Source organism: Schistocerca serialis, chromosome 7 (genome assembly GCF_023864345.2).
Source record: "Schistocerca serialis cubense isolate TAMUIC-IGC-003099 chromosome 7, iqSchSeri2.2, whole genome shotgun sequence".
Lineage (NCBI taxonomy): Eukaryota > Metazoa > Arthropoda > Insecta > Orthoptera > Acrididae > Schistocerca > Schistocerca serialis.
Genome location: NC_064644.1, coordinates 378,009,566 through 378,024,456, shown reverse-complemented (window position 1 = coordinate 378,024,456; position 14,891 = coordinate 378,009,566). Strand labels below are relative to the sequence as shown.

Genomic DNA, 14,891 nt, shown 5'->3' with positions numbered 1-14,891 from the left:
GATCAGAGCACAACATTGTATCAATAAAGTAGGATAATAAAACCAAGGAACTCGATTTTTATCACCTGATTGATGGTGGGGGAGTGGGGGATGGAAGAGGGGATAATGTGCAGAGTTGTATGATACGACATGGGATAACAAATGAAAGCAAAATTACAAACAAAGAATTTATATTGGCCTTATTCTTTTCATTTAGGTCGACTTCTACCGATTCTCCTTCGCATGGAGCAGAATCCTTCCCGAGGGCCACACTGATCAGATCAATCCGGACGGCATCAGCTACTACAACAGACTAATAGATGGTTTGTTAGCAGCTGGGATACAGCCTGTGGTGAGTACAATTCATCTGAGTCATTGTTTTCTCTTCGAAGATTTTCTGTCGCATGCCTATTTGGATGTGTTTATTACTTACAGTTTCACATAAGTGCACAAGCAGTGTAGCAAGTTACTTGACTGTATTTCATTTGAGAAGAAAAACAAGTTCGTGTTAAAGAGAGAGTAAGGAACCGCTGCAGTTGAAAGAAAATTGCGGAAGGGGAACTTGGGGTATGACTGGATAGCTAAAGAGAAAACTAGGTAAAAATTAACAGTTTTCACTGTAAGATAAACAAGGCGTGAACAAACTATATTAATTATAAGGACTTATTTTAGATGATGTAAGATATATTTAATGCTAGCTATACCCGGCTACGTTTCGCTGTGGCCCAGTATGCCTAAATATAAAAGAAAGATTAGACAAAGTACACTTTTCTGATGTGTTAGGAAAATGGATATACGTCCTAATATCCTTCTGTTCCATGTCCCGAGTCCCTCTCCCTCTACGCCCTTCTTCAGTCTCTCTCTGACCACCGTCTCCCAACACTCTTTCTGTCCATCTTCTCCACCCTCCTCCTTCCCCCCCCCTCTCTCTCTCCATCTCCTCCTGCTCCACTCTGTCTCCTTCTCCCTCAGTCCATCATCTCCTCCCCCTTTCATTGTCCATCTTCCCCTCCCCCCGTCTCTCCATCTCCTCCTGCCGCTCTCTCTGTCCATCTCCTCCTCATTCCATCTCCCCCCCCCCCTTTCTATCTGACCTTGTTTATTGCAGTTGCTAATTCAGATTTTGTACTAGCATTCTAATCGTAAACCAGTAAGTCATAAATACAACTTTGATGTTTGCTAACAACATTTCATTATTAAAGTACAATGATCATCCAGAACGTTATGGTCACCGACGCACTGTACGTGTAAACCTGTCCAGGCACTAGCAGCTTCACCTGGCGAGGAATAAGTGCACGGTCTGTGTAGTATCAGCGAGAGTGCTGTCCGTGTGTGGTATGGGAAAGGCGCGCGATCTATCTGCGTATGACAGAGGGCAAATTGTGATGGCCGGAGGCTCGGGACGGATACACAGTGTACCGAACACTCCTAACGTTGGGCCTCCGCAGCTGACTACCCCTGCACTTGCCAGTATTAACACCAAGACATCGGCAGCTACGATTGAAATGGGCACATGACCATCGGCATTGGACGATGACGCTCATGTGAGGAAAGTCACCGAAATTGTGGGTGCCAATCGAAGACTAACTGTCCGAGAGATTGTAGAATAATGCAGCATTTCAGCTGGATCATGTCATGAAATCCTGACACAGTGTCTCGGAATGCATCGTGTTGCCGCCAACTTCGTCCTACGGCTCAGGAGTCAAGACGGGAAAGACCTTCGCCTTGCAATCTGTGAAGTGCTTTTGGAACTCGCAGATGAGAATGAGATGTTCCTTAAGAGAATCATAACTAGCGATGAGACGTGGATCTACGGTTTTGATGTTAGGACCATGGTTCAATCTTCGCAATTGGTTGGGAAAGATTCTCTAAGGTCAAAAAAGCTCCTCAGGTCAGGTCAAATGTCAAAGCTATGCTGATAGTTTTCTTTGTTCATCAAGAATTCGTGCCACAGGCACAAATTGTGAATCGATGCTACTATCGAGACGTGTTGCGACGCCTGCGAGGAAATGTGAGAAAGAAATGGCCTGAAATGTGGCGAGACAATCCATGGCTCTTGCATCACGATAACGCACCCACACATTCACCCTGTTCATCACCGTGCTGCCCCATCCTCTGGACTCTCCAGACCTGGCTCCTGCAGAATTTGTTTTTTATTTCCAAAGTTGAAAGCCCCGTAGAATGGGCGAAGATTTGCAGTGATAATCGAGGAAAAAAAATTCGCAGAGGGCGCTTTGCGCGTTTCACCAAGAGGCGTACCAAGACTGCTTCCGGAAGGGGAAACGGCGTTGGGAGCTACACAACTGGCCATTAAAATTGCTACTCCAAGAAGAAATGCAGATGATAAACGGGTATTCATTGTACAAATACATTATACTAGAACTGACATGTGATTACATTTTCACACAATTTGGGGGCATAGATGCTGAGAAATCAGTACCCAGAACAACCACCCGTGGCAGTAATAACGGCCTTGATACGCCTGGGAATTCAGTGAAACAGAGCTTGGATGGCGTGTACAGGTACAACTGCCCATGCAGCTTCAGCACGATACCACAGTTCATCAAGAGTAGTGACTGGCGTATTGTGACGAGCCAGTTGCTCGGCCACCATTAAACCAGACGTTTTCAATTGGTGAGAGATCTGGAGAATGTGCTGGCCAGGGCAACAGTCGAACATTTTCTGTATCCAGAAAGGCCCATACAGGACCTGAAACATGCGGTCGTGCATTATCCTGCTGAAATGTAGGGTTTCGCAGGGATCGAATGAAGGGTAGAACCACAGGTCGTAACACCTCTGAACTGTAACGTCCGCTGTCCAAAGTACCGTCAATGCGAACAGGAGGTGACCGAGACGTGTAGCCAATGGCACCCCATACCATCACGCCGGGTGATACGCCAGTATGGCGATGACGAATACACGCTTACAATCTGCGTTCACCGCGATGTAGCCAAACATGGATGCGACCATCATGATGCTGTAAACAGAACCTGGATACATCCGAAAAAATGACGTTTTGCCATTCGTGCACCCAGGTTCGTCCTTGAGTACACCATCGCAGGCGCTCCTGTCTGTGATGCAGCGTCAAGGGTAACCGCAACCATGGTCTACGAGCTGATAGTCCATGCTGCTGCAAACGTCGTCGAACTGTTCGTGCAGATGGTTGTGGTCTTGCAAACGTCCCCATCTGTTGACTCAGGGATCGAGACGTTGCTGCACGATCCGTTACAGCCATACGGGTAAGATGATTGTCATCTCGACTGCTAGTGATACGAGGCCGTTGGGATCCAGCACGTCGTTCCGTATTACACTCCTGAACCCACCGATTCCATATTCTGCTAACAGTCATTGGATCACGACAAACGCGAGCAGCAATCGCGATACGACAAACCGCAATCGCGATAGGCTACAATCCGACATTTATCAAAGTCGGAAACGTGATGGTACGCATTTCTCTTCCTTACAGGAGGCATTAGAACAACGTTTCACCAGGCAACGCCGGTCAACTGCTGTTTGTGTATGAGAAATCGGTTGGAAACTTTCCTCATGTCAGCACGTTGTAGGTGTCGCCACCGGCGCCAACCTTGTGTGAATGCTCTAAAAAGCTAATCATTTGCATATCACCGCATTTTCTTCCTGTCGGTTAAATTTCGCGTCTGTAGCACGTCATCTTCGTGGTGTAGCAATTTTAATGGCCAGTAGTGTATGTATCAGTTGAGCATGAGAGTATTTGCTACGCTTTTCTTGATACATGCGCTCTCAAAATTTCTACACTAAAACTGCTCCATGATGCACAACGCCTCAGTTGATGCCTGTTGAGCATCGCTGTTTCGGAGTCCTGGAAAGCATCAGTTGGGACTGAGTTCTTGTGGGGCTATGTCTTTTTAAGAAATTGCACCTCAGAAACTTTTCTTCTGAGATATATAGAAGGAATGTTGGATGTAGGCAGCCCCTGAGCGTGAGTTTATCTGACAGTGGCGGTAATGGTACTTGTTGCCTCATTTAGGTGAACTAATGGACTTCAGACACATGTCGCCCCGCGCTAAGACCGTTGCACAACAAGAGCTGTGCATTCTCAGAAGATAGTAGATGTTCCGGGTTTCTCGCAGACACAGTTCTGTGTTAAACGGATGAAAGGTGCATCACAGTGAGCGACTAAAATTGCGCGGTAACTGGAAATGTGCTCCAAAGTTAGCAGTGTAATTTTTGTGGGAAAATCGAAATAAACTGCATACAGATTCACCATTAAATTCTGGCGGTATATGAACGAAACACAATGTCGCGTCCAGCCGATGTGAAATGTTGCCAAGAATCTGACCAATGCCGCACAGACCTTAAAAGATGTGTCTCTTAGTGAGAAGTAGCATTATGGAATTTCTGGCATAGGTTAAATTCATTGGGTGGTGTTGCTTAACCAAAAAGGGATATGGAATTTTAGGTGAAGGACAGAATACCTGCCTAAGACAACTATAAGTAATCTGTCTCACTATAAGACTCCTAACAACGCACTTTCGTTTACCACATCCAGTGGATTTTGGTTTAGTGCCAGCTATTGAGGCATGTTAATTTTCTGTGTGTAAGAGTAACAAGTAATTTATTTATGTCTGCCGCATGTGCAATGATCGTACTGGATCGTAGAAGAATAGAAGCCCTATTCTGAACCTAATTCATCAGGCTGTACGCAATGCCAACCAAAGGTCCGACCAGCCTTACAACGGCATTATGCAGTTTTTATTGTTTTCTTTACTAATAAAGGAGATTTCATAGACAGACATAAATTTACTACACAAATTATTTTACTTTTGAATTCAAAAGAGAAGAATAATTAGTTACTGGAATTCGCTCTGTTCTCTCAGAATTTAATCTGATCTAATTGGCATGACACATTCCTCAGCAGTGGCAGATTATATCGATAGGAGTATTCGCTACATGGCTGTTAAAAGAACAAAGCGGGCTCTAGACAGATTTTACGTAACTTGAGCGTAAACTCTGCACGCGATTCTAGGATCATTTGAAAGCAAAGTTATTACTATTAACGCGAACACGAATATTTATCAGTTAACTCCACTATACTAACGAATTATCCACGTGCAACGTGGTCTCAAAATTGCGCACGAAGCAACGAGGAAATGAACGACTGGTATTAAAATGGTTCAAATGGCTCTGAGCACTATGGGACTTAACTTATGAGGTCATCAGTCCCGTAGAATTAACTACTTAAACCTAACTAACGTAAGGACATCACACAACATCCATGCACGAGGCAGGATTAGAATCTGCGACCGTAGCGGTGGCGCGGTTCCGGACTGTAGCGCCTAGAACCGCTCGGCCACCCCGGCCGGCGACTGGTAGTAAGTTTGGACCGTTGTTTGCGGGGACTGGAGTGATTATGCTGAAAATAGTGTCATGTATCTGTGTCACTTTGAAGTGTAGTGTAGCATCCAATCAAGGATACTTGGCATGCCTTAATAATGTGTAACATACTTTTTGAAGCCCGCCGTACATGTAGTATAAGTTCTATTTTCCCGAAGAAGGGACACAACATCAAGTAGCTGAGTAAACAAGTGAAACCGCCGCATTATACAGGGTATCTGCATTTCCTCCCCTGCTGGTTCCGACTGCTTTATGTAAGTCAGAGTTATTCTTATCAAGGATATGTGCATAATTATGTCTTGTTTACATTGTCTACGTCAATTATAACACCTCCTCTATAAACAGAAAACGGTGTGCGTGTGTGTGTGTGTATGTGTGTGTGTGTGTGTGTGTGTGTGTGTGTGTGTGTGTGTGTGAGAGAGAGAGAGAGAGAGACGTATTTAGTAGTAATGAGTAATTGACACAATAGTTTGGAATAATATTTAGTTACAGTCTCCTGTTTATCTGTGACGCCATGAAACATCTTAAATATATTTGCTAGTGAGCAATAAGGACCAGTCTGATAAACTTGTGGAAATGTTATGGTACCAAATTGTGCTTCATGTGGAAAATTCTTTTGTATCTTATTTTCCAAGATTTAGCAATGAAAGGCTATAATACTGCATCTATTTTAGAACCCAAAGCTGTTACAAAGAAGGTGGATACAAAGAAACATTAGTTTTATTAACTGTTATGGTTACAGCCTGTACTCTAACGGACAGAGCGATTGACCCTAGCCCTGGGCGTCTTTGGTTCAGTTTCGGGCAGGAACTGGAAAATTTCCTCGTTCCAGCCCCATCCCCCAGCGGGGAAAAAGAAGGGGGGGGGGGGAGGAGTTGAATGGAGACCTGGGAGACGGACTGGCCACTATTCTGGGCGAACAAAATTGTGGACTCGTAACTACAGTCAGGTCAAAAGCACGTCCACGGATTGAGCGCTACAGATTTTATCTTTATCTCGAAACGATTCTGCACCTACACAAAAGAACTGATGAGCGAACGTCTTAATTGATATAATCAGTTAAGCGTGCTTATTTATGAGCGTCCTTATCGAGATAACTTTTAAGTTGCGTAAACGTAAACTGATGTAGTGATTATTTGATTGTAGGTCGAAATAAAATGATTTAGCATCAGTTCATTCGTTCATCTGTACGTCTTCCAGGTCACGTGAACAAATGTAGATAGTGGGAAGGGAAGAACCAAAATACGAAATTTTCTATCTAAGGCTGCACATATTTTTTTGTTTTATTTTCTCTCGTCCTGTCAAAGAGTGGAATATAGCTATTCGATTTCAGGTTGTACAGTCATATACTCAGATTACTGCTTTTGTCTGTTATACAACATTTTCGTTCCTACATCAGCTGAAAAATCTTCGCTGAATTGAGCAAGAATTTCTGCGCTCTGGAGTACACTACAACAGTGATGTCTTCCCTGTATGAAGCTGCTGCACATTAAACAACAATGCAGAACTGCTACTGCCACCGTGAAACTGTTAACTAAACGCCATTGAGAATTTCTGTTCGAAATTAAGCGTGACAACGGCAGGTTTTACCAAGAAATGATCAACTTAGGGAGCCATACTTCAGTTACCTACACACACCAACTTTGCCATGCAATTTGATGCAATTGTCAGTAGGCAAAATGAAGAAGCAATAAATGTGGGACGCACAGTAAATAAATAATTTAATACGAGTTCGGAGTTTGAACTGTGAGTGTGACTCTGTTACTATGTTATGTTTAACATAAAAATTTTTCAGAGTATTCAATGTTGCTCTAAGGGTCGATGGATTTGGGAAAGATGTTAAAAGAGGTTGGACTCTGTTATTTTCCCGCACTTTCTCCACTGGTGGCAAAACGTAGGGGTGTAAGTAACTTTCACATGATGTGTCACTAACACGTAACTCGATGAAACTTTGGCCATACATAGAAAGAACTGCTACAGTATAGTAACTGAAAAAAAAGACAGTGAGAAAAACAGAAGTATCACTATTATTGAAATACAATAACTTCAATGAAGTCACTGAGATTCATGATGGTGAATCACTTCGTTGATTATTTTCACTTGGAAAAAGAAAGATCCATACCTTTGCTCATGGTAAATGCACAAAAGATGTTAACTTTTGGGCTACGACGACAATATTCCGAGGTTTGTCGTGGCTTATAACTGCCCCAAATCTACAGTTGTGTTTATTATTTTTACCATTTAGGAGAAGAGCAGTCATCTCTGAAGATAACGAAATCTTCGCCTTGATCCAATCAATGTTACTTTTGCACTCAAAAGTCGTTACAAGCAACACTATCATTGTCTTTAAGTTCTTACACCATTTAATGTTTGCTGTTTGAGATACAAATATCTCCCTGACGCTCGCCAAACAGAAACATGTAGGATGCGCAGGTCGCGAGAAGCACGCTGGTTTGATTTTGTGGCAATGTTAACAAAGCGTTGCCTCACTTTCTCTACGACGTCGTCAGACACACGCAGTTGACTTGACGATTTTTATCACTTATCAAGCACCCATTTTCAAGAAAAAACTTATCACCCCTACATGGAAGGCTTATTTTGAGGATCTTTACCATACTCCCTACGAAAATTAGTTGCACAACTGTTGCAGACTGATTCATCAAACCAAAACACACAGCGAGCGCACTCGGAATCAGTGAATGCTATGGCTGTTGCTAGAGCTTTCGGTGGTGTGATTCAGTACTAGCACATTACCTGCGACAGGACGTGAAGTATTTTCCTACAAAAGTACGCTTATACTACTTCTGTGAGTCATATGAATAATTTTGTATGAATTTTCAAAGATTTATTTGTTGATTTATTTATTTAGCGTTTGGCTACATCACAAACAAAGTCCTTTTAGAAACACCCTGTGTTGCTACTATCAAGATAAACGGAATGTACTCGTGTAACCTTGAATTCTTCCAATATCTTAAAGAAATATGTCTGGTATGATCAAATTTGCTTCAGTCGTCAACAGCATATCCGCGAGCTGGTCAAGTGCACATAGAAGAAGCAAAAAAGTAAGTCCCAACGGCGTCATAAGCAAAGCACAATCCGCCACCGAACATAGAAGAGGAGGGAAAGAAGTAAGATTGGAGTTTATCATCCCGTCCACTCGAGGTTTTTAGTGTTGGGAGTTCAGATCTATTTAGGGAAGGAGGGGGAAAATGGCTTTATTCCTCACAAATAAACGATCGCAGTACTTGCCTCATGCGAGTTATTGAAACAACAAGAAAACTAAATCTGGATGGGCAGACGAGGTTTGTGTGTTCGCGTCTTGATCACTGCAACAGTTCGTTTCATGCAGCTTAAGACTGTCACTCCGAGCTCTTGTGAGATGCTGCCACTGGAAGTCCTGTGACGTTACAGTGTGTATTTCTGGTTGGTGTGATGAACGGCAGCTAGCTCTAAATGTAGAAAAATGTAAGTTAATGTGAATGAACAGGAAAAACAAACCCATAATGTTCGAGTACAGCGTTGGCAGCGTGCTGCTTGACACAGTCGGGTCATTTAAATGATTGAACGTTAGCAATGCAATATGACATGGAATGAGCATATAACGACTGTAGTAGGCAAGGCGAATGGTCGACTTCGGTTTATTGCGATGATTTTAGGAAAGTGTGATTCATCTGTAATGGAGACCGCGTATAGGACACTAGTACGACCCACTGTTGAGTGCTGTTCAAGTGTTTGGTTGGGATCCGCACCAGGTCTGATTAATGGAAGACAACGAGGCAAGTCTGAGGCGAGCTGTTGGATTTTTTACCGCTACGTTACACTATACACAAGTATTACGGACGTGGTTCGGGAACTCAAATGTAAATCAGTGGAGGGAAAGTGATGTTCTTTTCGAGCAGCACTGTTGTGAAAATTTAGACAACCAGAATTTGAGGATGACTGCAGAAAGATACTATTGGCGCTAACCTACATTTCCCGTAAGGACCATGAAGATAAGATTAGAGAGATTAGGACACGTGCGGAGTCATTCAGACAGTCATTTCCCCCTCGCTCTATTTGTGAGCTCAACAGGAAAGGGAATGACTGCTGGTGGTACAGGTTACCCTCCGCCACCGTACGATGGCTTGCGGCGTATCTATGTAGATGTAGATGTAGAATGTAGTCACTGCGCTTTATGTGATTTTAGGTTCGTGAGAACATTTTGTAGTGTTTTGATCCTAGAAATACTTCCCAAAGACAGACCCTCTATAAGAAAGTACCAATTACTCTGCTATACTCTAGTACCTAAATAAGAATTTGTGGTGTCACCGCCAGACACCACACTTGCTAGGTGGTAGCTTAAATCGGCCGCGGTCCATTTAGTACATGTCGGACCCGCGTGTCGCCACTCTGTGATCGCAGACCTAGCGCCACCACAAGGCAGGTCTCGAGATACGAGATAGCACTCGCCCCAGTTGTACGATGACATTGCTAGCGACAATACGGACAAAGTCTTCCTCTCATTTGCCGAGAGTCAGTTAGAATAGCCTTCTGCTAAGTCCATGGCTACGACCTAGAAAGGCGCCATTAACTTTACCTAGTTTGAGAGTTATCGTATAAATGTCTCACGAAGAACGTTGTAAACAAACCAAGATTAAAAGTTAAGTATAAAGCAGCTACGTACTTTTCTTGCTACCATTGAATACTATCCTGTTCCAGAATTCACGCCAGTCGGCGTGTGTGTACGCGTGCCTTTCTTTCGGCTCCCTTCCCAGTGTGGCGTAGCAGGCTTGTTACGCCACAACAGAATTGACAAAGAAAATAACAACCACTGCATAATCTACTGACAAGGGAACCTCCCCATCGCACCCCCCTCAGATTTAATTATAAGTTGGCACAGTGGATAGGCCTTGAAAAACTGAACACAGATAAATCGAGAAAACAGGAAGAAGCTGTGTGGAACTATGAAAAAAATAAGCAAAATATACAAACTGAGTAGTCCATGCGCAAGATAGGCAACATAAAGGATGGTGTAAGCTCAGCAGCGCCGTGGTCCCGTGGTTAGCCTGAGCAGCTGCAGATCCAGAGGTCCTTGGTTCAAGTCTTCCCTCGAGTATGGAGTTTAATTTTTTATTTTCAAATAATTATTATCTGTCCGTCCGTCCGTCCGATGCGAGGTAACTGCGCCGTAGTATGGGGACGCTTCACCTAAACAAACATCGAAACACCTAAATCGGGCAAGGTAGAAGAATCTTTTTACCCATTCGCCAAGTGTACAAGTTAGGTGGGTCGACAACATATTCCTGACATGCGACGCACATGCCGTCACCAGTGTCGTATAGAACATATCAGACGTGTTTTTCTGTGTGCCATCAAATGTTTTTGGTTCCCATTGGAGAGGCACGTCCTTTCGTCTACTAATCGCACGGTTTTGCGTTGCGGTCGCAAAACACAGACACTGAACTTATAACAGTGAACAGCGACGTCAATGAACGAACGCACAGATCATAAATTTGCGAAAATAAAGAAAGTTAATTTTTCACTCGAGGAAGACATGAACCAAGGACCTTTCGTTCCGCAGTTGCTCACGCTAACTACGGGACCACGACACTCCTGAGCTTACACTGTCCTTGATGTTGCTTATCTTGCACATGGACTACTCAGTTTGTATATTTTGCTTATTTTTTCATAGTTCCACACAACTTCTTCCTGTTTCCTCGATTGATCTGTGCTCAGTTTTTCAAGGCCTATCCACTGTGCCAACTTGTAACTAAATCTGAGGGGGGTGCGATGGGGAGGTTCCCTTGTGAGAAACATTTTGTAGTTGCCTTATTAATCTAAGGCTGGGAGGGGACTGAAACTAGAAAAAGAAAACGAAGTTTCACCCAGCTGGGATTCCACCAGTCACCACCAGTAGATACAGAAATGAAGGAGCTACTGACTCCCTATGCCTTCGCCTGCCACAGTCTCCGTGCAATAAGACCACTTATCACACGGCCGGTGTTTCCACACTGATAAGATTTTGACGTAATGCTAGTAAGTCTCACATGTAAATATCACGATGCAGATGTTACGACCGGTGCCTAAACACACTTGCCTGGTGTATGTGACGTCGGTTCGCCCGCAAATATCGTTAGTGTTGTTTCCCGCACACACTGTGGTCGTACACTACAATAAAATTGACTCATGCCCACTATGACTGTTCATACACAAGAAGCAAAGTAAGCATCCACAATTGAAAATCAAACCGATGTATTGTCCGTATAAACACAGTAAATGTAGCTGTCTGTTCATACTTTAACAGAAGATGGCCGTTCTTAATAGTTATTACGAGCTGGTCTGTGCGAAACACTGTGTGCAATGATGACACTTTTTGCAATATGGAAAATGCGTTGCGAAGCACTGCATCTTTAATAAATTTAGCTAGTCGCTGAAAGATATTAAATTCACTTGCCAATATATTCAATCCATATTAACAGCGCTGTTCATAATTAGTGGTCGTCAGATCTTTAGCGTTTCTTTCTACACTAAATTTTACCATTCCACATAAATTACACGGCACCGTACTGCGTTTTATCGCGACATCCGTTACACGTACACTACTATCTTAGCGCCAGCTCACTTAACTCGACCCAAGTCCAAAGATATTTGCACTGCAAGCTCTACTCGCAGGAAATGGGATGGAAGTGTAACTGTCACTCGCTCATCAATCAAAATTATCGGACTGTTTCAGCTGGGATATCTTTAACATATGTTTTTATGACTATGATCAAACTTTTGTTAACGTGTTGCTGATTAAACCAGAAATCGTTAAGTACATTGTTCTACACATCCGTCAATCGCAAATAGTGAACTTTTGTCTTTTTAGGTGGATTTTTGTAAAATACTTTCCGTGGCATTTTTTTAAATATTCACCACATGTATATACCCTGGTCAGAGATAAACTTCACTGACACTGGAGGAATATATTAAAAGCTCTGTTGTAAACATTGCTCAATGAATTTTGTCTGCAGATATCTTTAAAGTGATCACTGTGACGTACTATATACACACAACAAAAAAGTTTTGCATCACCCCGTTTCCTAGAACTACTGAAGATAGACGTTGACTGTGGATCTTGTATCACAGACACAGTCCATTTGATTGTTCAGAGATGTCACTAAACCCGCCCAAAGATGTAAACAACGATGCGTGAGCAGCGCCTAATTATACGTAGGGGGTCCGACAGACGATCAGTTCCAGTCATTCCACCAGGAAGGCGTCTCATAGTGAACCAAAGCGATGTTGTTCGGACATGGAGGAGATACAGAGAGGTAGGAACAGTCGATTACATGCCTCGCTCAGGCCGCCCACGGGCTACTACTGCAGTAGATGACTGCTACCTACGGATTATGGTTCGGAGGAACCCTGGCAGCAATGTCACCATGTTGAATAATGCTTTTCGCGCAGCCACACGACGTCATGTTACGACTCAAAAGTGTGCGAAATAGGCTGCATGCTGCGCAACTTCACTCCCGACGTTCGTGGCGAGGTCCATCGTTGCAACCACGACACCATGCAGCGCAGTACACATGGGCCCAGCAACATGACGAATGGACTGCTCAGGATTGCCATCACGTTCCCTGCTGTTTTGGGGTGGCATTATGTGGGGCCGACGTACGCCGCTGGTGGTCATTGAAGGCTCCATAACGGCTGTACGATACTTGATTGCCATCCTCCGACTGATAGTGCGACCATATAGGCAGCATATTGGCGTGGCATTCGTCTTAATGGACGACAATTCGCGCCCCCATCGTGCTGATCTTGTGAATGACTTCCTTCAGGATAAAGACATCGCTTGACTATAGTGGTCAGCGTGTTCTCCAGACATGAACCCTAATCGAATATGCCTGGGATAGAATGAAAAGGGCTGTTTATGGACGACGTGACCCCACTCTGATATACGCAGAATCGTGTTGAGGAGTGGGACAATCTGGACTAACAGTGCTTTGATGAACTTGTAGACAGTATGCCACGACGAATACAGGCATGCATCGGTGCATGAGGACGTGCTAGTGGTTATTAGAGGTACCTCTGAAGGTCTTGCTGTATGGTGGTACAACATGCAATGTGTGCTTTCATGAGAAATAAAAAGGGCTGAAATGACGTTTATGTTGATCTCTGATCCAGTTTTCTGTACAGGTTCCGCAACTCTCGGAACCGAGGTGATACAAACCTTTTTCGATGTGTGTATATATGCTGAAATGCAAAAGGCGAAACATAACTCTTCGTTATTTTACAGGCCACCATGTATCACTGGGATCTGCCTTCGCCACTGCAGGACCTTGGTGGGTGGCCCAACAATTTCACCGCTGACTTTTTCGTGCAGTACGCCCGAGTGCTCTTCGAGAATTTCGGCGACAGGGTGAGTCTGAAAACCACTTCCAGCACCTTTGCACTATGTTATTATCGGCCTTATCAGTATAAAGTATCCTTTCGCATCGATAGTGATATGTTACCGGCGTCCCACACATAACGTCCAATACACTTCATTGTGTTCATCTACGGTGACAAGTCTTTTCACTTCCTCTAGTTCAGGTCTCTGCTTTTGTATTACGAACAAAGCTCATGCATTCAGTACTTTTACTCTATGTTGTTGTGGTCGTCAGTCCTGAGACTGGTTTGATGCAGCTCTCCATGCAGTAAAGCTGCATGCCCTCGGGAAAAATTACGGCTGTAGTTTCCCCTTGCTTTCAACCGTTCGCAGTACCAGCACAGCAAGGTACAGCACACTTTTACTCTAATGGTTCCTTTAATTCATTTGTCTTGTTCGTAGAATCTTTGCCTATATCCCTACCGTAACTTAGTCATATTGTTGTTGTTGTGGTCTTCAGTCCTGAGACTGGTTTGATGCAGCTCTCCATGCTACTCTATCCTGTGCAAGCTTTTTCATCTCCCAGTACCTACTGCAACCTACATCCTTCTGAATCTGCTTAGTGTATTCATCTCTTGGTCTCCCTCTACGATTTTTACCCTCCACACTGCCCTCCAATACTAAATTGGTGATCCCTTGATGCCTCAGAACATGTCCTACCAACCGATCCCTTCTTCTGGTCAAGTTGTGCCACAAACTTCTCTTCTCCCCAATCCTATTCAATACTTCCTCATTAGTTATGTGATCTACCCATCTAATCTTCAGCATTCTTCTGTAGCACCACATTTCGAAAGCTTCTATTCTCTTCTTGTCCAAACTATTTATCGTCCATGTTACACTTCCATACATGGCTACACTCCATACGAATACTTTCAGAAATGACTTCCTGACACTTAAATCAATAATCGATGTTAACAAATTTCTCTTCTTCAGAAACGCTTTCCTTGCCATTGCCAGCCTACATTTTATATCCTCTCTACTTCGACCATCATCAGTTATTTTGCTCCCCAAATAGCAAAACTCCTTTACTACTTTAAGAGCCTCATTTCCTAATCTAATTCCCTCAGCATCACCCGACTTAATTAGACTACATTCCATTATCCTTGTTTTGCTTTTGTTGATGTTCATCTTATATCCTCCTTTCAAG

General features: G+C 43.5%; 1 protein-coding gene across 1 annotated transcript in view; it reads left to right on the top strand.

Annotated features, from left to right (window-relative positions):
* The window catches only part of LOC126412387 (myrosinase 1-like), a 139,915-nt gene that overhangs the window by 23,392 nt on the left and 101,632 nt on the right, over nt 1–14,891 (top strand). The window contains exons 3-4 of the mRNA XM_050081964.1: nt 197–331; nt 13,613–13,735. Of these exons, the coding sequence (XP_049937921.1) occupies nt 197–331; nt 13,613–13,735 (258 nt within the window). The remainder of the gene's footprint in view (nt 1–196; nt 332–13,612; nt 13,736–14,891) is intronic.